This window comes from Oncorhynchus mykiss, chromosome 5, assembly GCF_013265735.2.
Source record: "Oncorhynchus mykiss isolate Arlee chromosome 5, USDA_OmykA_1.1, whole genome shotgun sequence".
NCBI lineage: Eukaryota > Metazoa > Chordata > Actinopteri > Salmoniformes > Salmonidae > Oncorhynchus > Oncorhynchus mykiss.
Genome location: NC_048569.1, coordinates 7,268,668 through 7,291,325, shown reverse-complemented (window position 1 = coordinate 7,291,325; position 22,658 = coordinate 7,268,668). Strand labels below are relative to the sequence as shown.

At 40.5% G+C, this 22,658-nt stretch overlaps 1 protein-coding gene across 2 annotated transcripts in view; it reads left to right on the top strand.

Annotated features, from left to right (window-relative positions):
* LOC110523135 (LIM/homeobox protein LMX-1.2) overlaps positions 1 to 19,008 on the top strand; it is a 95,480-nt gene extending 76,472 nt beyond the window's left edge. For both annotated transcript variants that reach the window (XM_036976688.1, XM_036976687.1), the window contains 6 exons: positions 10,743 to 10,975; positions 13,223 to 13,401; positions 13,857 to 13,934; positions 14,276 to 14,342; positions 17,640 to 17,804; positions 18,827 to 19,008. In XM_036976688.1, coding sequence (XP_036832583.1) covers positions 10,743 to 10,975; positions 13,223 to 13,401; positions 13,857 to 13,934; positions 14,276 to 14,342; positions 17,640 to 17,804; positions 18,827 to 18,984 — 880 coding nt within the window. In that variant the 3' untranslated portion in view covers positions 18,985 to 19,008. The remainder of the gene's footprint in view (positions 1 to 10,742; positions 10,976 to 13,222; positions 13,402 to 13,856; positions 13,935 to 14,275; positions 14,343 to 17,639; positions 17,805 to 18,826) is intronic.
* The last annotated feature ends 3,650 nt before the right edge of the window (positions 19,009 to 22,658 follow it).

The window sequence follows — 22,658 nt, the reverse complement described above, 5'->3', positions numbered from 1 at the left end:
TGCAATAAGAGTGGATTTAAATTGAGAGTGAATTGTAACTGTGAGCTTTTTGTAAAGGCCCTTCAAGGGCCAACTACCCTTTCTTCTTCATCTGTTTTGCCAAATGTTTGAAAACCTCACTGAGAAAGAGAACATATTCATTTATTTTTGTTGATGTCGGATCGGTCAAACAGGAGCATTGAGATTCGTCCAGGAGGAACGGTCAAACAGGAGCATTGAGATTCGTCCAGGAGAAACGGTTAAACAGGAGCATTGAGATTCGTCCAGGAGAAACGGTAAAACAGGAGCATTGAGATTCGTCCAGGAGAAACGGTTAAACAGGAGCATTGAGATCCACTCAAGGTGTTCTTGAAGATCAAACCAGTCCTTCTATTCAGAGGCCAAATGCTCTTTGGGTCACAGAGTTCCAACTTTTCATCTTTATCAACTGCAGAAGTTTACAAGAGAACCGTTAAGTCTATGTAACCTGGGTTGGACATTTCCAGTAGACTGTGTTGTCTCATACACACACATGAGAGGACTGGATTGGGATGTGGCTTATCTGACGGATCCTTTGATAAGGGCTCTGCTGTTTGACAGCAGTGGAAAAATCTGTTGCCTGTCTTGTGTTTGTCAAAGCCGTCCATACGGACGACCGCAATGCAGCATTTTCCATAAAGAGACATCTTGGTCCAGTAATAGATCTCAGATCTAAAAGAAAAGCCCATTTAAATCTCACTGCAGCATTTAATAACACCCTTGGCCACTTTGTAGTGAACACATGTTCACTCATTAGGGGGATGTGGAGGGAGCGGTTGGAAAAGGTCCCCCCCAAATCTGCTGTTGCACCCTAGGAGCAAGTCTCAGAGTCTGCTGTTGGCCCCCTCCTGGGAGCAGGCCTCGGAGTTCATTATAGCATCAAAGAGACATTTAAAAGAGTGGAGGAAGGGGAAAAAATTTTGAGAATAATAATTGCACGGAAAATCACTCACTCATCACGGACAGCTTATCAAATAGGTTTTAGCTTCAGCCAGACCACTAGAAAGGTGTCCCTCTAACCTAGGACGGCCGTAACAGAGTGTAGCTACTGTCTGCTGGCTTTCTCTCATATGTTGACTGGTCAACATAATGGTTCACTGACCTCTCATTGGTTGCATCCCAAATGGCATCCTATTGGACCAGAGCTCCATGGGCCCTGGGTGAAAGTAGAGGCTCTAGGGTGCCATTTTGGGACGCAGACTTGGTTTTCTCTCTCTCTCTTTCTCTTCTCTGAGGTAAGACTCATGTGTCACCTACGGGAGAATCAGAGAGATGTCAGTAATCAACTGGACATGCCTTCACATATGGAGCATTCACAGATACTGTATTACCCTCGATAACATTCTATAGCCGTCTACCGTACAGTCACCTTAGGACCTTGTACAGTCACCCATAACCTGCATGAGGACCCATCATAGCTAGTCTGACACTATCTTAATAATATATATTTCAAATATACAAATAATAATAAAAATATCTATATAATATATAATAATAATATATATTTAATATATAATAATAATTTAAAAATATATATATAATATATAATAATAATATATATAATAATAATTAAAAACAAATATATAATATATAATAATAATATATATAATAATAATAATACAAATATATATATATAATATATAATAATAAAATATAAAAATATATATAAAAAAATAAAATCATATATTTAATATATAGTAATAATTATAAAACAAATATATAATATATAATAATAATATATATAATAATAATAATACAAATATATATATATAATATATAATAATAAAATATAAAAATATATCTAAAATAATAAAATCATATATTTAATATATAGTAATAATTATAAAACAAATATATAATATATAATATATACAAAAATATATATACAGTGGGGCAAAGAAGTATTTAGTCAGCCACCAATTGTGCAAGTTCTCCCACTTAAAAAGATGAGAGAGGCCTGTAATTTTCATCATAGGTATACTTCAACTATGACAGACAAAATGAGGAAAAAAATCCAGAAAATCACATTGTAGGATTTTTTATGAATTTATTTGCAAATTATGGTGGAAAATAAGTATTCACAGACCTGTAACTTCTTCTTTAAGAGGCTCCTCTGTCCTCCACTCGTTACCTGTATTAATGGCACCTGTTTGAACTTGTTATCAGTATAAAAGACACCTGTCCACAACCTCAAACAGTCACACTCCAAACTCCACTATGGCCAAGACCAAAGAGCTGTCAAAGGACACCAGAAAGAAAATTGTAGACCTGCACCAGGCTGGGAAGACTGAATCTGCAATAGGTAAGCAGCTTGGTTTGAAGAAATCAACTGTGGGAGCAATTATTAGGAAATGGATGACATACAAGACCACTGATAATCTCCCTCGATCTGGGACTCCACGCAAGATCACACCCCGTGGGGTCAAAATGATCACAAGAACGGTCAGCAAAAATCCCAGAACCACACGGGGGGACCTAGTGAATGACCTGAATAGAGCTGGGACCAAAGTAACAAAGCCTACCATCAGTAACACACTACGCCGCCAGGGACTCAAATCCTGCAGTGCCAGACGTGTCCCCCTGCTTAAGCCAGTACATGTCTAGGACCGTCTGAAGTTTGCTAGAGAGCATTTGGATGATCCAGAAGAAGATTGGGAGAATGTCATATGGTCAGATGAAACCAAAATATAACTTTTTGGTAAAAACTCAACTTGTCGTGTTTGGAGGACAAAGAATGCTGAGTTGCATCCAAAGAACGTCATACCTACTGTGAAGCATGTGGGTGGAAACATCATGCTTTGGGGCTGTTTTTGACTGATCCGTGTAAAGGAAAAAATGAATGGGGCCATGTATCGTGAGATTTTGAGTGAAAACCTCCTTCCATCAGCAAGGGCATTGAAGATGAAATGTGGCTGGGTCTTTCAGCATGACAATGACCCCAAACACACCGCCCGGGCAACGAAGGAGAGCTTCGTAAGAAGCATTTCAAGGTCCTGGAGTGGCCTAGCTAGTCTCCAGATCTCAACCCCATAGAAAATCTTTCAAGGGAGTTGAAAGTCCGTGTTGCCCAGCAACAGCCCCAAAACATCACTGCTCTAGAGGAGATCTGCATGGAGGAATGGGCCAAAATACCAGCAACAGTGTGTGAAGACTTACAGAAAACGTTTGACCTCTGTCATTGCCAACAAAGGGTATATAACAAAGTATTGAGATAAACTTTTGTTATTGACAAAAAACAATGTGATTTTCTGGATTTTTTTTCTCATTTTGTCTGTCATAGTTGAAGTGTACCTATGATGAAAATTACAGGCCTCTCTCATCTTTTTAAGTGGGAGAACTTGCACAATTGGTGGCTGACTAGATACTTTTTTGCCCCACTGTATAATATATAATAATAATATATATTTAATATATAATAATAATATATATAGAATAATAATATATAATAATAATATATAATAATAATATATAATAATAATATATAATAATAATATATATATAATAATAATATATAATAATAATATATAATAATAATATATAATAATAATATATAATAATAATATATAATAATAATATATAATAATAATATATATATAATAATAATATATAATAATAATATATAATAATAATATATATAGAATAATAATATATAATAATCATATATAATAATCATATATAATAATAATATATAATAATAATATATAATAATAATATATAATAATCATATATAATAATAATATATATATAATAATAATATATAATAATAATATATACATATAATAATCATATATAATAATCATATATAATAATAATATATAATAATAATATATAATAATAATATATAATAATCATATATAATAATAATATATAATAATAATATATAATAATAATAATATAATAATAATATATATAGAATAATAATATATAATAATAATATATAATAATAATAATATATAATAATAATATATAATAATCATATATAATAATCGTATATAATAATAATATATAATAATAATATATAATAATAATATATAATAATAATATATATATAATAATAATATATAATAATAATAATATATAATAATAATATATAATAATAATATATAATAATAATATATAATAATAATATATAATAATAATATATAATAATAATATATAATAATAATATATACATATAATAATAATATATAATAATAATATATAATAATAATATATAATAATAATATATAATAATAATATATAATAATAATAATATATAATAATAATATATAATAATAATATATAATAATAATATATAATAATAATAATATATAATAATAATAATATATAATAATAATATATAATAATCATATATAATAATAATATATAATAATAATATATAATAATAATATATACATATAATAATAATATATAATATATTGGTTATGCATTACGTTACATCTTTATATCTTTACTTGATGAGAATGTTTGACCCATGTTATACAGTATGTACACATCATGACAGAGAGAGAGAGAGAGAGAGAGAGAGAGAGAGAGAGAGAGAGAGAGAGAGAGAGAGAGAGAGAGAGAGAGAGAGAGAGAGAGAGAGAGAGAGAGAGAGAGAGAGAGAGAGAGAGAGAGAGAGAGAGAGAGAGAGAGAGAGAGAGAGAGAGAGAGAGAGAGAGAGAGAGAGAGAGAGAGAGAGAGAGAGAGATTAAACGTTGAGATGAAAAGCCAGAGAGAAAGCAATGATCTCAGTGGGGAGTCTGTTGTCAACCATCCTTGGGGATTAACTCTCCATTCCCAAACAGAGACTGACTAGAGACAGCCAGACTCCTCGTGCAGAGAGAGAAAGAGCTGGGTAGCGTCCTGTGTCAATATTGATGCTGCTGGGACGTTGGGGCAACCCTGGTGGTGGGAGGCCACAGAGACGAATTCTCAAGCCAAATATCTAGTGGGTGGGTGTGTTACCCGAGCAAACACAACAACGTTATGCCTCTAACTTCATCAAAATGAAGCATAGTTATGGCACTCAACTTGCTTCAGAAATAAGCGATTGGGATTTAATATCAGTGAAATCGTGTGGGCTGGTGTGTGGGTTGGGGGATGGATAAGGATCTATATCAATCCTGGACACAAACAAACACACAGACATCAGATGGACAACAAACAAGACCTATGTTGACTTGTGTGTCCTGCTCAGTACTTTAGTCACCTTCATCACGGTGTGTCCTGGTCAGTACTTTAGTGACCTTCATCACAGTGTGTCCTGCTCAGTACTTTAGTCACCTTCATCACGGTGTGTCCTGGTCAGTACTTTAGTGACCTTCATCACAGTGTGTCCTGCTCAGTACTTTAGTCACCTTCATCACTGTGTGTCCTGGTCAGTACTTTAGTGACCTTCATCACGGTGTGTCCTGCTCAGTACTTTAGTCACCTTCATGACGGTGTGATGAAGTTTCTGTTCATTTAATTTAAGTTTCTGGTCAGTTTCTGTTCATTTGAAAGATGAGGAAGATCTTTTGTCATATTGTGAGCCAGTTCCAGGGATTCAGAAGGTTGATTGTGTCCCTTTTTACTACATTTTGTTAATCGATACAGGAGGCTGTTCCAGAAAGCAGGCTCAGTGAGTTTAGCAAGCTAACTGTCCCCAATATTCTGAAATAACTTCTGCAGAGTCATTAGACCAGCTCTGGGTTAATGTAGGAACCTCTGCAGAGTCATTAGACCAGCTCTGGGTTAATGTAGGAACCTCTGCAGAGTCATTAGACCAGCTCTGTGTGAGGGAGATGCAACCAACTTCCCTTTTACGTCAAGCCCAAGCCCCCTCCTCGCTCATACAGACCAGGCAGGCTCACCCTCCCCCTCAAAGACGCGATTCCTTCAGAGGCCAAACTTGGAAAGGTATTAAAGTAGGATTAGCTTCCCCCACAGTGCAGTGCTTGTGTCATTCAAAGGGCTCTGTTTTGGAGAGCCGACCCTGTTTGATTGTGACTAGCAGCCGGAGTCTGAGTGAGGGGGCCATGCACAGAGAAGAGGTGGATTTAACCCCCAATCTGTACACACACACACACACACATCCCTTTACCCCAGTCCAGCGTTCACTGTTAATTCCCCCTTCTTCAGTTCTTCAGAGAAGGCTTTACTTCTCCTACCAGCTTCAGAGAACCTCTTTCTCCTCTCGGCCCCCTCGCTCGCTCCCCTCCTGGAGAGGGTGGGGTGGGTCGGTTGCCATAGTGGGAGCGTCACGCATTGGATATTCTGAACCGACCTCGTTGAGAATGGAGCTCAGGAGGCCCCAACGCTGGGGGAAAAGTCTGGATTAAACTCCAGGACAATGCCAGACAGAAAGATTCCTCAAGGGGCAAAATAGGAATTACAGGCCCCGTAATAATGCAAGGTGACAGAGAGAGGAAGTGGGAAAATAATGTCCTACAAGATTAGCCAGTTTGGTAAAAGGGCAAGAGAAGAAGGGAGAGAATAGGAAGCAGACTGATTCCATCCGGATGGGGAGTTGTAGCACTTCCCTAAGTTGTATGGAAGTCTCCGTTTTAACCTTTCACCTTTTAATTCCATTTGATTTGGCTGGCTGGGATTCTGATATGTCTTTGGCCTGATTGTGACAGCATGCATAGCCCCGTCCTAAATCCTTTGTCATGGGAAAGTTTGTAAACTATGAGAATGAACTAGGGCTTGGCGGTGTACTGTATTTAACACTATACCAGTATAGATGCACAGACTGGTTTGGGCTTTTACTTCACCCTTTAATGCTATTTGAATGTTTTGGTTGATTAAATGTGATACGCCGTGTGTAACAACCATTTTTATAGTTTACTTCCCTACTTGAGTCATCTCTATCAGCTCTCTCTCCATGCTGCTTTCAACACAGAACTAGCCACGCCCCCTGACACTCAAGGAGCGCATTTGTTGTTCCTCGACTACGAGACACTTGCGTTCAGTCTGCATGGTCAATGCAGGACATGGAACAATGTTGATAACGACGCAGTTTTCACTTTTCTTCTTAATATAAATCAACTGGCGTTCTATAATTACACTATTCGTTTGTGTTTCTTACATCAGCAAACAGCTAGCTTGTCTTTTCTTAGCAAGTTGGGTCTAAATCTTGTTAGCTGCTAATTGTTAGCAACTAATGCTAATCGCTAGCTAGCTAATAAATGTACTGAGTCAGAACAAACGTAATTAACTATACAGCCTGATAATACCGGTGTAGACCTTAATCAGCATTTTGTTTGTGCAACCGTATCTTCTAAATCAAAGAGGAAGACATAAAGCAATAATATGTTAGCTATGAAGTAACTAACGGAAAACATTCAAATGTAGCCAAAAAATATAGTGTCCCCTAGGAAACACTTGTCAACACTTTGGTTCCTACCCTGTCACAATAACTCCCCCCTGGCATTTTCATTCGTTGTCATGTCAAACAACACTGTATTCAAAGTGCCCACTAATATATTCTAACTTTTGAATTAGAATAATTATTTTATTTCCATGATTCCAACAGTTCACTCAAGTTTTTGCTCTAAAACACAATTGCAACATTTGGTTAAAAATAAAAAAAAATAAGGCCTGGATTGTTTGCCCATATTGTGCAGCCCTACATGGCAGTGTGGAAATTCTCTCCATTGAGTGAAAGAAATGCAGAAATATTGAATTGAATGGTATAAACCAATCAGAATGGAGAAAGACCCATTTGACATCACTTATAATGTATGTGTTGCCAACCTTAGGGGTCACGCATAACTCATAAAGCAAATGTATAACTTTTAAAAACATCAAAAACCGTCCAATTTGTTTTAAATAGCGTGATATTTTTGGCCGTATCGCCAAGCCCTAGTATGAACTGTGGAAGAAAGCATTTTAATAATGTTCTCTAGCCCTCTTTATTACACTCTATTTTATTTCTCTCTCACAGCCCTTCTTTCCAACCTCCCCGCCCGCCCTCTCTCTCTCTCAAACCCTTAGTGTACTCATCAGCCCTGAGGTGCTGTGATATTACAGATGCTGATCACGTTATTAAACAAAGTCTCTGCGGGTCATTATCATACGAAGGAGTCGCCATGAGGCAGACGTCAGAGCCTGTTGTAATCCACACACACACCATGGGGCATCCACCCTCAGCTCTGTCCCACCCCGGCCTCGCTGGGGCACCTGCCTGTAATATTCATGAAGCAGGATAATTGGTTTGGGACTCGGGACAGCATGGAACAGCAGCTGCCTGTGGGAGAGGTAGCTGGTATCAGCAGCTGCCTGTGGGAGAGGTGGCTGGTAACAGAATGTTCTGTAGATGTATGGACTCTGGCAATTGTTACTGAGTGGACTATCCTAGCTAAATTAATAAAATGTAATTACATTAAATGTAGATTTAGTAGTATCAGACATGCTATCGGGTGGTGCTATCGGATTGACTATGGGAAACAGGAGGACCATTTACCCTTATATTGTATTTGTCAAATTGGTGTCAGAAGTGGGATCCAATGTGCCACAGTTCAGGCTACAGTGCCTTGCGAAAGTATTAGGCCCCCTTGAACTTTGCGACCTTTTGCCACATTTCAGGCTTCAAACATAAAGATATAAAACTGTATTTTTTTGTGAAGAATCAACAACAAGTGGGACACAATCATGAAGTGGAACGACATTTATTGGATATTTCAAACTTTTTTAACAAATCAAAAACTGAAAAATTGGGCGTGCATAATTATTCAGCCCTCTTAAGTTAATACTTTGTAGCGCCACCTTTTGCTGCGATTACATCTGTAAGTCGCTTGGGGTATGTCTCTATCAGTTTTGCACATCGAGAGACTGAAATTTTTTCCCATTCCTCCTTGCAAAACAGCTCGAGCTCAGTGAGGTTGGATGGAGAGCATGTGTGAACAGCAGTTTTCAGTTCTTTCCACAGATTCTCGATTGGATTCAGGTCTGGACTTTGACTTTGCCATTCTAACACCTGGATATGTTTATTTTTGAACCATTCCATTGTAGATTTTGCTTTATGTTTTGGATCATTGTCTTGTTGGAAGACAAATCTCCGTCCCAGTCTCAGGTCTTTTGCAGACTCCATCAGGTTTTCTTCCAGAATGGTCCTGTATTTGGCTCCATCCATCTTCCCATCAATTTTAACCATCTTCCCTGTCCCTGCTGAAGAAAAGCAGGCCCAAACCATGATGCTGCCACCACCATGTTTGACAGTGGGGATGGTGTGTTCAGTGTGATGAGCTGTGTTGCTTTTACGCCAAACATAACGTTTTGCATTGTTGCCAAAAAGTTCAATTTTGGTTTCATCTGACCAGAGCACCTTCTTCCACATGTTTGGTGTGTCTCCCAGGTGGCTTGTGGCAAACTTTAAACAACACTTTTTATGGATATCTTTAAGAAATGGCTTTCTTCTTGCCACTCTTCCATAAAGGCCAGATTTGTGTAATATACGACTGATTGTTGTCCTATGGACAGAGTCTCCCACCTCAGCTGTAGATCTCTGCAGTTCATCCAGAGTGATCATGGGCCTCTTGGCTGCATCTCTGATCAGTCTTCTCCTTGTATGAGCTGAAGGTTTAGAGGGACGGCCAGGTATTGGTAGATTTGCAGTGGTCTGATACTCCTTCCATTTCAATATTATCGCTTGCACAGTGCTCCTTGGGATGTTTAAAGCTTGGGAAATCTTTTTGTATCCAAATCCGGCTTTAAACTTCTTCACAACAGTATCTCGGACCTGCCTGGTGTGTTCCTTGTTCTTCATGATGCTCTCTGCGCTTTTAATGGACCTCTGAGACTATCACAGTGCAGGTGCATTTATACGGAGACTTGATTACACACAGGTGGATTGTATTTATCATCATTAGTCATTTAGGTCAACATTGGATCATTCAGAGATCCTCACTGAACTTCTGGAGAGTTTGCTGCATTGAAAGTAAAGGGGCTGAATAAGTTTGCACGCCCAATTTTTCAGTTTTTGATTTGTTAAAAAAGTTTGAAATATCCAATAAATGTCGTTCCACTTCATGATTGTGTCCCACTTGTTGTTGATTCTTCACAAAAAAAATACAGTTTTATATCTTTATGTTTGAAGCCTGAAATGTGGCAAAAGGTCGCAAAGTTCAAGGGGGCCGAATACTTTCGCAAGGCACTGTATATTTATAACGGTCTGATCAAATGTTTTGAACATGGGAACATTTTATCCCTGTTTAACTTTTTTTGTTGGATGGATGAAAAGTCATGCTGCTGCCTACCCATCAGGCCTTGTTGCGATGCAAATGTATCATCTCGAAACATTTAACACGGCTTCCTCCTAGACACCCCCCCCCCCCCCCCCCCCCCCCCCCTCCCGTGAAGGCCCTGGGTGGTGTCAAAAGGCTAAGGGGTCACAGTGGGTAGCCTGCTCAGCTAGCCAAGCATAGCCCAGTCCTACTCTGTCACATATAGCAAACAGAGTGTGACACGGGGAATTAACAAAACATTTATTTTTTTGGCACTAGTCCAATGTTTGTTTGGCTGATTTAGTTCAAATTCAGTTAAATTGTTATTTTAGAGCCTACGGGAGTATAAAATCTAACATTTATGATTGACATTATACTACATGCAGTAAATAGTAGTAATAGCTGCACTGCTAAGAACAATATATCTGCAGTTGTTACAACCATTGGTCGTCACAAATAATTCAAGACTACTCAAACAATCTGTTCCAACTCCGGTCTCATCACCTATGCTTTCCCCTACTCTTGTCTCCCCAGGCTGTTTGCCACCAAGTGCAGTGGTTGCCTGGAGAATATAGCTCCTACTGAGTTTGTGATGCGTGCCCTGGAGTGTGTGTACCACCTGGGCTGTTTCTGCTGCTGCGTGTGCGACAGGCAGCTGTGCAAAGGAGACGAGTTTGTCCTCAAGGAGGGCCAGCTGCTCTGCAAGAGCGACTACGAGAGGGAGAAGGAACTGCTCAGCTCCATGAGCCCTGATGCCTCAGATTCAGGTAAAGTGTACAACTCTCCTTAAGTTTCCTCAGTGGCGCTGTGCCCTGTTCCACAGATGTGCGGGCTTCTCCTATCTGTTCCTCTGGTTCTTCCTTTTCCTTATAATGATGCAGCTTGCCAAACCAATATGGTTAGTAGCACCATATTCTTTAGATACCACCACACATTTTCTGCACAGTATCCTTACAAACTATCTTTTCTGATTTGAATACAGTGATGATGATATCAATCCCATGACTTCAACTACTGTATGGAACTGTTGAAGAGATGGGCACCAGGCCAATAGTAGTGCACTATATAGGAAATCAGGAGCCTTTTGGGACACAGACAGGGGTCATTCAAACCAGACAGGGGTCATTCAAACCAGACAGGGGTCATTCAAACCAGACAGGGGTTATTAAACCAGACAGGGGTTATTAAACCAGACAGGGGTCATTCAAACCAGACAGGGGTCATTCAAACCAGACAGGGGTCATTCAAACCAGACAGGGGTCATTCAAACCAGACAGGGGTCATTCAAACCAGACAGGGGTCATTCAAACCAGACTGGGGTCATTCAAACCAGACAGGGGTCATTCAAACCAGACAGGGGTCATTCAAACTAGACAGGGGTCATTCAAACCAGACTGGTGTCATTCAAACCAGACAGGGGTCATTCAAACCAGACAGGGGTCATTCAAACCAGACAGGGGTTATTAAACCAGACAGGGGTTATTAAACCAGACAGAGGTCATTAAACCAGACAGTGGTCATTAAACCAGACAGGGGTTATTAAACCAGACAGGGGTCATTCAAACCAGACAGGGGTCATTCAAACCAGACAGAGGTTATTAAACCAGACAGGGGTCATTCAAACCAGACAGGGGTCATTCAAACCAGACAGGGGTCATTAAACCAGACAGATGTCATTAAACCAGACAGAGGTCATTAAACCAGACAGGGGTTATTAAACCAGACAGGGGTTATTAAAACCCGGGGAGCTTAATTTAACATATTATGAATGTGTGTTTAATCAACCATTTCTTTAAGATCATTGATATTAAATACATGATCGAGTCAAACATTTGGCTAAATGGAAGAAGTTGAAAGATGACTAATAACAGTAAGAAAGTCCTGGAAATAATGAAGGTGGGTTCCATTGAATAGATGTAACATTGATCTTCCATTGTGTACTCTAGTGTGGATACAGGTCATTTGAAACAGTGGAGAAAGGTCAAAGACGACACATTGGTGCGGCTGGCTTCCGGGTTGGATGCGCGCTGTGTTAAGAAGCAGTGCGGCTTGGTCGGGTTGTGTATCGGAGGACGCATGACTTTCAACCTTCGTCTCTCCCGAGCCCGTACGGGAGTTGTAGCGATGAGACAAGATAGTAGCTACTAAAAGCAATTGGATACCACGAAATTGGGGAGAAAAAGGGGTAAAATAAAAAATTAAAAAATAAATAAATAAAAGAAGGCCAGACTTAAAACCTCTTAAAGGATCCGCCCCTTCCCCCTATTTGAAATTAATGTAGTAGAGAATTAATGTAGGAGAATTTAACACATTAGATCTGGTAAAAGATAATACAAAGAAGAAACCATGCATTGTTTTTTTGTACCATCATCTTTGAAATGCAAGAGAAAGGCCATAATGTATTATTCCAGCACAGGCGCATTTTAGATTTTGGCCACTAGATGTCAGCAGTGTATGTGCAAAGTGTTAGACTGATCCAACGAACCATTGCATTTCTGTTCAAAATGTTGTATCAAGACTGCCCAAAGGTGCCTAATTGGTTTATTAATAACTTTTCAAGTTCATAACTGTGCACCCTCCTCAACCAATAGCATGGTATTACTTCACTGCAATAGCTACTGTAAATTGGACAGTGCAGTTAGATTAACAAGAATTTAAGCTTTCGGCCAATATCAGATATGTCTATGTACTGGGAAATGTTCTAGTTACTTACAACCTCTTGCTAATCGCATTAGCCTACGTTAGCTCAACCGTCCCACCGGGACCCACCGATGCTGTTAAAACTCACCAAAGAACTGCAGACAAGCTCTCCCATGCCTATCAATGCAGTGTATGTATCGATATTGATTATTTCCCTTTATGGTTATATAACAGTATCCTCTGCACATTTATTTTCAATAAAAATCCTGCTGCTGGATGTAGTCGTCAAGGGTTAGTCGTCATGTTGCGTTTAGAAAACCTGTTCAACAATGTTTCAATGACAATGCTTTTTGGGTTGTAATTTCCTCTTGCAGAAAAGAGTGAAGCTGAGGAGCTGGACGGGAAGCCTGAGAAGGGCTCTGGGGGCCAGGGGAAGGGCAGTGACGACGGGAAAGACCCTCGCCGTCCCAAACGGCCACGCACCATCCTGACCACACAGCAGAGGAGAGCCTTCAAGGCGTCCTTCGAGGTGTCCTCCAAACCCTGCCGGAAGGTAACCACCTTACAGTCTGACGAAACAGATACAGATCCTATCACTCACAAGAGGAGATGATGTCATAGACCTGCGTAGCTCTAGTATGTTCCAATAATGGCAACCATCTTGGTCAGGAATAGATTAAATTGGACTGAATTTAATACTGTGTCTTAAACAGCCATGAACTTTAGAGCCCATCCGAATTTAGGCCGTTCCTACTACTATTGTTGTGTCTTACCAAATAACAGTGTGTCTACCACTTCTAGAAGATTCTACTAAGATATTACTACTCGTGTATTAAATATTCAATAAAATGTCATTAAGAATTTAAACAACTATATTCAGACACTTATCATCGACTTTATCAAAAGTATAATGTATTTTAAATACTTTCGACCACCTCTTACTCCCTCAGCTGCTCGGCCGGCGCCTAGCAGCTGATTAAACGTGTCCATTTTGACTTCTCCCCCCAGGTTAGAGAGACGCTGGCGGCAGAGACAGGCCTTAGTGTCCGTGTCGTCCAAGTGTGGTTCCAGAACCAAAGAGCCAAGGTGAGATCTACCTGAACGATGTCTAAAAAGCTGCTCCCCAAATGAAACGGGATGGAAAATACAATCACTTTTAATAAACATTTCAACAGTCAACTTGCAATGATCAGGGTTTTAGGACACCTTAATGCTACTCTATTCACAGTCCCATGTGGCATTAGCTATTCTCTATACGTTGCACTATATGGCCCAAAGGGCTTTGGTAAAAAGTAGTGCTCTATATAGGGAATAAGGATGCTATTTGGGATGTAGCCTAAGATTCACTGAAGTATGAACCATATTGTCTATACATGTTGGTCAAGCTTTTGCATCTGCTATTAACCAGCATTGTGTTTTATTTGTAGATGAAGAAGCTAGCCCGGAGACAGCAACAACAGCACGAGCAGCAGAACTCCCAAAGGCTAGGCCAAGGTAGGTTTCTCTAGTTGTGTGTCTGTATGTCTGTGTGTTTAGTGTGTGTGCACGTGAACGTGTGGTTGCATATGTGTGTGTGCTCAAGAGGTGAACTGGCTGAGAGTGTGGTTTGGACAGGAGATGGAATAACTGGGCAGGTCTTCTGCATTATGATGAGGCTTCACTGGTTCTAGAATACTCCTAGAATACCTTATGATGAGACGTCACTGGTTCTAGAATACTTCTAGAATACCTTATGATGAGGCTTCACTGGTTCTAGAATACTCCTAGAATACCTTATTATGAGACTTCACTGGTTCTAGAATACTCATAGAATACCTTATGATGAGGCTTCACTGGTTCTAGAATACTCATAGAATACCTTATGATGAGGCTTCACTGGTTCTAGAATACACCTAGAATACCTTATGATGAGACTTCACTGGTTCTAGAATACTCCTAGAATACCTTATGATGAGACTTCACTGGTTCTAGAATACTCCTAGAATACCTTATGATGAGGCTTCACTGGTTTTAGAATACACCTAGAATACCTTATGATGAGACTTCACTGGTTCTAGAATACTCCTAGAATACCTTATGATGAGACTTCACTGGTTCTAGAATACTCCTAGAATACCTTATGATGAGGCTTCACTGGTTCTAGAATACTCCTAGAATACCTTATGATGAGACGTCACTGGTTCTAGAATACTCCTAGAATACCTTATGATGAGGCTTCACTGGTTCTAGAATACTCCTAGAATACCTTATGATGAGACTTCACTGGTTCTAGAATACTCCTAGAATTCCTTATGAGACTTCACTGGTTCTAGAATACTCCTAGAATACCTTATGATGAGACTTCACTGGTTCTAGAATACTCCTAGAATACCTTATGATGAGGCTTCACTGGTTCTAGAATACTCCTAGAATACCTTATGATGAGACTTCACTGGTTCTAGAATACTCCTAGAATACCTTATGATGAGACTTCACTGGTTCTTGAATACTCCTTGAATACCTTATGATGAGGCTTCACTGGTTCTAGAATACTCCTAGAATACCTTATGATGAGACTTCACTGGTTCTAGAATACTCCTAGAATATCCACATTGTAGTAGAACTCTCACACAAGTCAAGGCCAGAGAGATTCCTTATCAAGACCGTTTCAAGCGTCTCAGTTGGAGTGCTGATCTAGGATCAGGTCCCCCTTGTCCATATAATATGGTCTTAAAACGGATCATCCTAGATCAGCACTCCTACTCTGAGACGCTTGACAGTGGTGAATGGTCCTGGCCAGGGTGGGACAGGACAGGGGTCATTCCAGTGGTGAATGGTCCTGACCAGGGTGAGACAGGACAGGGGTCATTCCAGTGCCAGTGGTGAATGGTCCTGACCAGGGTGGGACAGGACAGGGGTCATTCCAGTGGTGAATGGTCCTGACCAGGGTGGGACAGGACAGGGGTCATTCCAGTGGTGAATGGTCCTGACCAGGGTGGGACAGGACAGGGGTCATTCCAGTGGTGAATGGTCCTGACCAGGGTGGGACAGGACAGGGGTCATTCCAGTGGTGAATGCTTTAGGATAAAAATTGTATCGAACACCCAAATACAAGCTAAGTAATGTAGATGCTTAAGTGTTCAGAAGCATCCAGGTGTTTTGAGTCCATATTTGACCTAATATTGAGTCGGTGGTCATTTTTTGTTTCTATTCTGGATTTCTGGACTTTCTATTCCTTCACCTTTGATATTGAATACTGCATTGTTGAGACTGCATGTTTAAAGATTGCTGCAAAACTGACGTCATTTGGGGGTGGCAGTGTTGATTAGAATCATATCAAAGCCAGGGGTTATCAAGTGTGATCAGCTCGGCTCCCCATCGCTGTGGTGCTTTGTTGAGGACAGGATATGAGAGACGGAGTAATATGTGCCCAGCACCTCCGAAAGTACAAGTAGCGGCGTCTGCGAATGGGCTGCCATGTCAATAATGTGATCTAATAACCAGGGTTTATAACTACCTCAGTCACCCAGTGTAGTTAACTAAATGAGCCCTGTAGTTAACTAAATGAGCCCTGTAGTTAACTAAATGAGCCCTGTAGTTAACTAAATGAGCCCTGTAGTTAACTAAATGAGCCCTGTAGTTAACTAAATGAGCCCTGTAGTTAACTAAATGAGCTCTGGGACTTAGATACGTGCTGAAGTTGTGACTAAGAGCATTTAGTGAGAACTGAGGACCTAACAATCCAAACGGAAAACTTTGAAAACTGCGTACACACACACACACCCTCACACACACACACACACACACACACACACACACACACACACACACACACACACACACACACACACACACACACACACACACACACACACACACACTACATGTTAGTGTTTTTGAAAGTATATCAATCTTAAAATATTTTTTCATGTCATGTATTTTTCGTTATATTTCGGACCCCGGTAAGACTAGCTGTCTACATTGGGATCCTAATAAATCAAATCAGTGGAGAACATGTTGTAAGAATAGCTGAATAGGTCAAGGACAGAAGAGATATTCACCTGTGTGTCTCTGTCCCCTCCAGAAGAGATATTCACCTGTATGTCTCTGTCCCCTCCAGAAGAGATATTCACCTGTATGTCTCTGTCCCCTCCAGAAGAGATATTCACCTGTATGTCTCTGTCCTCCCTCCAGAAGAGATATTCACCTGTATGTCTCTGTCCTCCCTCCAGAAGAGATATTCACATGTATGTCTCTGTCCCCTCCAGAATATATATTCACCTGTATGTCTCTGTCCCCTCCAGAAGAGATATTCACCTGTATGTCTCTGTCCCCTCCAGAAGAGATATTCACCTGTATGTCTCTGTCCCCTCCAGAAGAGATATTCACCTGTGTGTCTCTGTCCCCTCCAGAATATATATTCACCTGTATGTCTCTGTCCCCTCCAGAAGAGATATTCACCTGTATGTCTCTGTCCCCTCCAGAAGAGATATTCACCTGTATGTCTCTGTCCCCTCCAGAAGAGATATTCACCTGTATGTCTCTGTCCCCTCCAGAAGAGATATTCACCTGTGTGTCTCTCTCCCCCCCAGAAGAGATATTCACCTGTGTGTCTCTGTCCTCCCTCCAGAAGAGATATTCACCTGTATGTCTCTGTCCCCTCCAGAAGAGATATTCACCTGTGTGTCTCTGTCCCCTCCAGAAGAGATATTCACCTGTATGTCTCTGTCCCCTCCAGAAGAGATATTCACCTGTATGTCTCTGTCCTCGCTCCAGAAGAGATATTCACATGTATGTCTCTGTCCCCTCCAGAAGTGATGTCGGGTCGGATGGAGGGCCTGCTGAGCTCCTACACCCCCCTGGGCCCCCCTCAGCAGCAGCAGCTAGTGGCTATGGAGCAGAACGGCTACGGCACCGACCCCTTCCAGCATGGTCTCACCCCGCCACAGATGCCCGGAGACCACATGAACCCATACGGTGAGGACAGCAGCATAGAGTCAAGTCACACAGACAGTGTACCCCCCCCCCCCCCCGCACACACACACAGTGGTCTAATTAGCTTGGTCACATTATGAATCATGTAGGCTCACCTCATAAGTATAACATGGCATGGCTGAATACCCTGTTGCCCTGGGAGATAACCCCCCCCCCCCCCCCAACCCTGATATCAGGTAGTTGCATATGTGTGTAGCATATTGTACAATTGGCCTTAAGATTCCTGTCTGTCTGGTGAATTGGTATTCTGTGAGCCGATGGTCTTCAGATGGTCTTCAGATGGTCTTCAGGCTACAGTTTTGTCCAAACCATCACCACTGTCTCATCTCCTAACACTCACCCAAATGATGTCATCCTTCACCAAACCCTTGGTCCTTACGACCCACCCACCCGCCCATACACACACACACACACACACACGCACACACACACACACACACACACACACATGTACTGGTTTTATTGCTGCGAAGGCTAACCAATAATGTGTGTGTCTGATTAAAAATGTATGGGCCATCAAGCTGTCTCTGTCCTGATGTAACGGTGTCATTTAGATCCAAAGCACCAGCAACACCCAGGAGAGAAGACTCCTCGTCGCTGCAATTAAACACTGGTGCCATGAACTAAGAAAAGAACACACGGTCTCTGGTTGTGTTCCCACAGTGTCCCCGTAACACTCATTATTTTCTGTTGTGTGCCATCTTTATTGAGGCTTTGGAAGCACTTTGATTCAGGTGGCAATAGGTACAATCAGAGATATTGCAGCCCACACACTCCCCATTAACAGTGAACGTTCATCCCAGCTGATTTAAAGTTATTGCCACGGCCAAACCACAAACATTAACTGTGTTTTTTTGGGGGGGCGGGGGGAGGGGTGTTCTTTATCAGTTTAGTTTTTTTGTGTAAACATCTCCCTCCTCCCTGTTTATTTATTTGAGCAACTAGTTCACATAGCCTCACTCATAGCTCTGTTTGTCTTTGCTTCTGTCTCTCTTCTCTAACAGGAAATGACTCCATTTTCCACGACATCGACAGCGACACGTCCCTCACCAGCCTCAGCGACTGTTTCATGGCAGCGTCCGACATTGGCTCCCTGCAGGTGCGGGTGGGGAACCCCATCGACCGTCTCTACTCCATGCAGAGCTCTTACTTTGCCTCCTGAAAGTCAACCCTGAACCGAAGGGGGTTGGGGATGGAGGGATGGAGGGAGGGAGGGAGGGATGGAGGGAGGGAGGGGTGCGGATGAGGGGATACTCCGTACATAACTGTACAGCCATAAAACAAACTTTTGCCTCAAGAAAATAACTGTAGGGAAAAACGCAAAAATAATCTCCACTGATTGGCTTGTAGCCAGGAACTAGGAGAGAAGGACAAACTTGAAGACATAATTGGACACTTTTCTTTTCCCCGTGTATTGGAGAAACAGGAGGAACGTAAACTACAACATGGTTAAGAACGGTATTGGAGAAACAGGGGGACCTTAAACTACAACATGGTTAAGAACGGTATTGGAGAAACAGGGGGACCTTAAACTACAACATGGTTAAGAACGGTATTGGAGAAACAGGGGGACCTTAAACTACAACATGGTTAAGAACAGTATTGGAGAAACAGGGGGAACTTAAACTACAACATGGTTAAGAACAGTATTGGAGAAACAGGGGGGACCTTAAACTACAACATGGTTAAGAACAGTATTGGAGAAACAGGGGGACCTTAAACTACAACATGGTTAAGAACGGTATTGGAGAAACAGGGGGACCTTAAACTACAACATGGTTAAGAACGGTATTGGAGAAACAGGGGGGAACTTAAACTACAACATGGTTAAGAACGGATTCGGAGTGATTTCTGCAAGATGTTTGTGAAAAAAAATTATTATAACAATGTCGTTGCATCTATGCTCAGAAGAATACTTATTTAAGTCCGCATTTGTGTATATAATGAAATGGGAATATTTCTTTGACCTGAATTCTAAAAGAGGAAAATGTATATGTATTATAGTCCAAGTCACTGATTTCGAAATAGTCAGTGAACCAGGACTGAGGACTCAATAGGCATTCAGCTGTGTGTCCAAGCTTTATCAACGGGAACCTTCTCTGAGCATGTGTCCAAGTGAACCTTTCCTAAAAGCATAGACTTTTAAAAAATAAAATAAATAAAAATAAACTATGTATAACACCAAATTGAGTATATTATGATGTTCAAAGTTGGTATATGCTGATCATGTTTCTTTATCAACACTACAACAACCATAAATCATTTTGATAATATACATTAAGCTTCTTGGATGTGTGATATTAAAGAGAGTTGGTGAAAGACAGATTGGATTTTTTGTTTTTTAAAATGGTTTTGTTTTAAGTGTATATAGTATATGTGGAACACATTCTCAAAAACAAAACAGTTTTGCATGTTGAAATGGACAACAATCTATTTATTATTAAAGGACGACATGCTAAGTAGTGGTACTTCAAAAATGGAAAAAGCTTTATTTAAAAAGACAAAGATCCCAGTGTAAAGTAGTGAGAAGAAGAAGCGTTATAATTCATTTCTGTCCTTTTGATTATGAGATTTATAGTAGTATTTTTTGTTGTGTACATTAGTATCACTGTGCTATTTATTTGTCACAAGCTCACTGAGACCTTGTCGAGAGTGCATTTTTATTGCTACAATTTGCTAAATTACCAAAGTTTGTTGGTACTACAAATAAACTCTGAAAAACCCCAGTTCCTATTTCTTGTCTTCCTTAATATTCTTCTTAAACATTTTTCAATGACATACTGGATCTGAGAACGACACATTTAAATACAAAACCTAAATGTGAAAATTTAAGGCCATTAGATGTAGGCCTATTCAGTCTATTCTATAATCATTCATATGAAAGATGGCCTTGTTAGATACATTGTTTCTGCACCATATCTTGTGGGGAAGAAAGAGAAGAAAAAAAAGAATTAAGCATATCTTTCAGTTCAGGTAATTAACCCACAAACACTAACATTGGAGGGGTAATAACAAATGACAGATCAATGACAGTATGTTGCACAAGGTGCTCTGTTCCCCCACGGTGGTTCTGTGACCCAGGTCAACCCTGACAATAAGAGCCTGAGACGCTTTAAGAGAAACTATGGCCCTCAGACATGGTATGGTACCCATGGGGCCTTGCATAATCAGGACAGGCTAATAGCTGCCTCTACAGAGAATGATCGCTAAAAGATGAGTCTTCTCATAAGCCCCTCTCGGACCAACTGTGGGCAGGGAACCGGCAGCGTTTGATCACTCACTAGGGGGGGGGGGGGGGGGGGGGCGAGAGGTCAGGACAGCTGTTTATTAAACTCACTTTGTAATGGTGGTCTCGTGAGGACCATAAACTAACCCACGACATGGCCTCGTGTTGAGGCCCTCTGTGGCCAGGCAAGGCAAGGCTAGGCTAGGTTTAGTTTATTAGGATCCCCGTTACCTCTAGCTTGGCTTCCTGAACTCGTTAGGAACTCGCCTTTCATCTCATATTAATCAGTCTATGACAAACAGAAAGTGTTTTGTTTAAAATCTCTGAGATATTTTAGATTACTAGATGAAATTCGATCTGTGAACGTGCTAAACCGATGAAACCACTCTTTCCTGTTACGATGTAAGGATTCCAGGCATGTGCCATTGTTAGTGGCTGTGAAGTAGGGTTCTACCAGGAGTTGATGGACAGTCTGAAGAGCGAATTAAATGGGAGGAGGGACATCTTGCTTCAAGTGGTGTCAGATTTCACATCTTGCTTCATACAGACAGAAGAGACACACTCCTGTGTCTGGGAGAATCAGATCCACCGTTCAATGCAAGCTATTTCGATCTCTGGTTTCCACAGATTGATTCATAGCTGAAAGTGTCAGTCAGAACCGGTACCAAAACCAGGTCCTCTAATCAGGGAACTTTACTTTGAAAGAGGTTTTAAGGTGCTCCAAAATCTTGTCCCATAGTTTTTTTGTCATTTATCTTGTTTTAGTATTTTTTCAGCTGAGCAGTCCGACTTGTTCGCCACCTTTCATAGCATCATTTGTTTGAACCAAAAACATTTTCAATTCATCATCGATCCAGAGGGCTCTGATAGCTCTCACAGTTAGTTTCTTGTTTCTAGTTTCATTTTATAAATCTCCCAAGTGCTGCATCTGGATCCTCCTACTTGGACACATCAGACCAACATACATTTTTTACATCTTAAACAAAAAAAGAGTCCTGAGAAAACATGTAGTATAATCTCTTATAAATAACTTTAGGCCTTTGGTACTTTGGCTTTCCTTGTTATTGCCACAATGTTATGGTCACAACACAACTGATATTGCTTTGGAGCAAAGCTCTGCAGCATTAGTGAATATACTGTGCATTCAGAAGGTATTCAGACCTCTTTTACTTTTTCCACACTTTACAGCCTTATTCTAAAATTAATTAAATAACCCCCCCCTCATCAATCTACACACAATACCCCATAATGACAAAGCAAAAAGATGTTTAGACATTTTTGCAAATGTATTAAAAATAAATAAATATCACATTTACATAATTATTCAGACCCTTTACTCAGTACTTTGTTGAAGTGCCTTTGGCAGCGATTACAGCCTCAAGTCTTCTTGAGTATGACGCTACATGCTTGGCACACCTGTATTCGGGGAGTTTCTCCAATTCTTCTCTGCAGATCCTCTCAAGCTCTGTCAGGTTGGATGGGGAGCGTCGCTGCATAGCTATTTAAAAGTCTCTCCAGAGATGTTCGATCAGGTTCAAATCCGGGCTCTGGCTGGGACATTCAGAGACTTGTCCCAAAGCCACTCCTGCGTTGTCTTGGCTGTGAGCTCA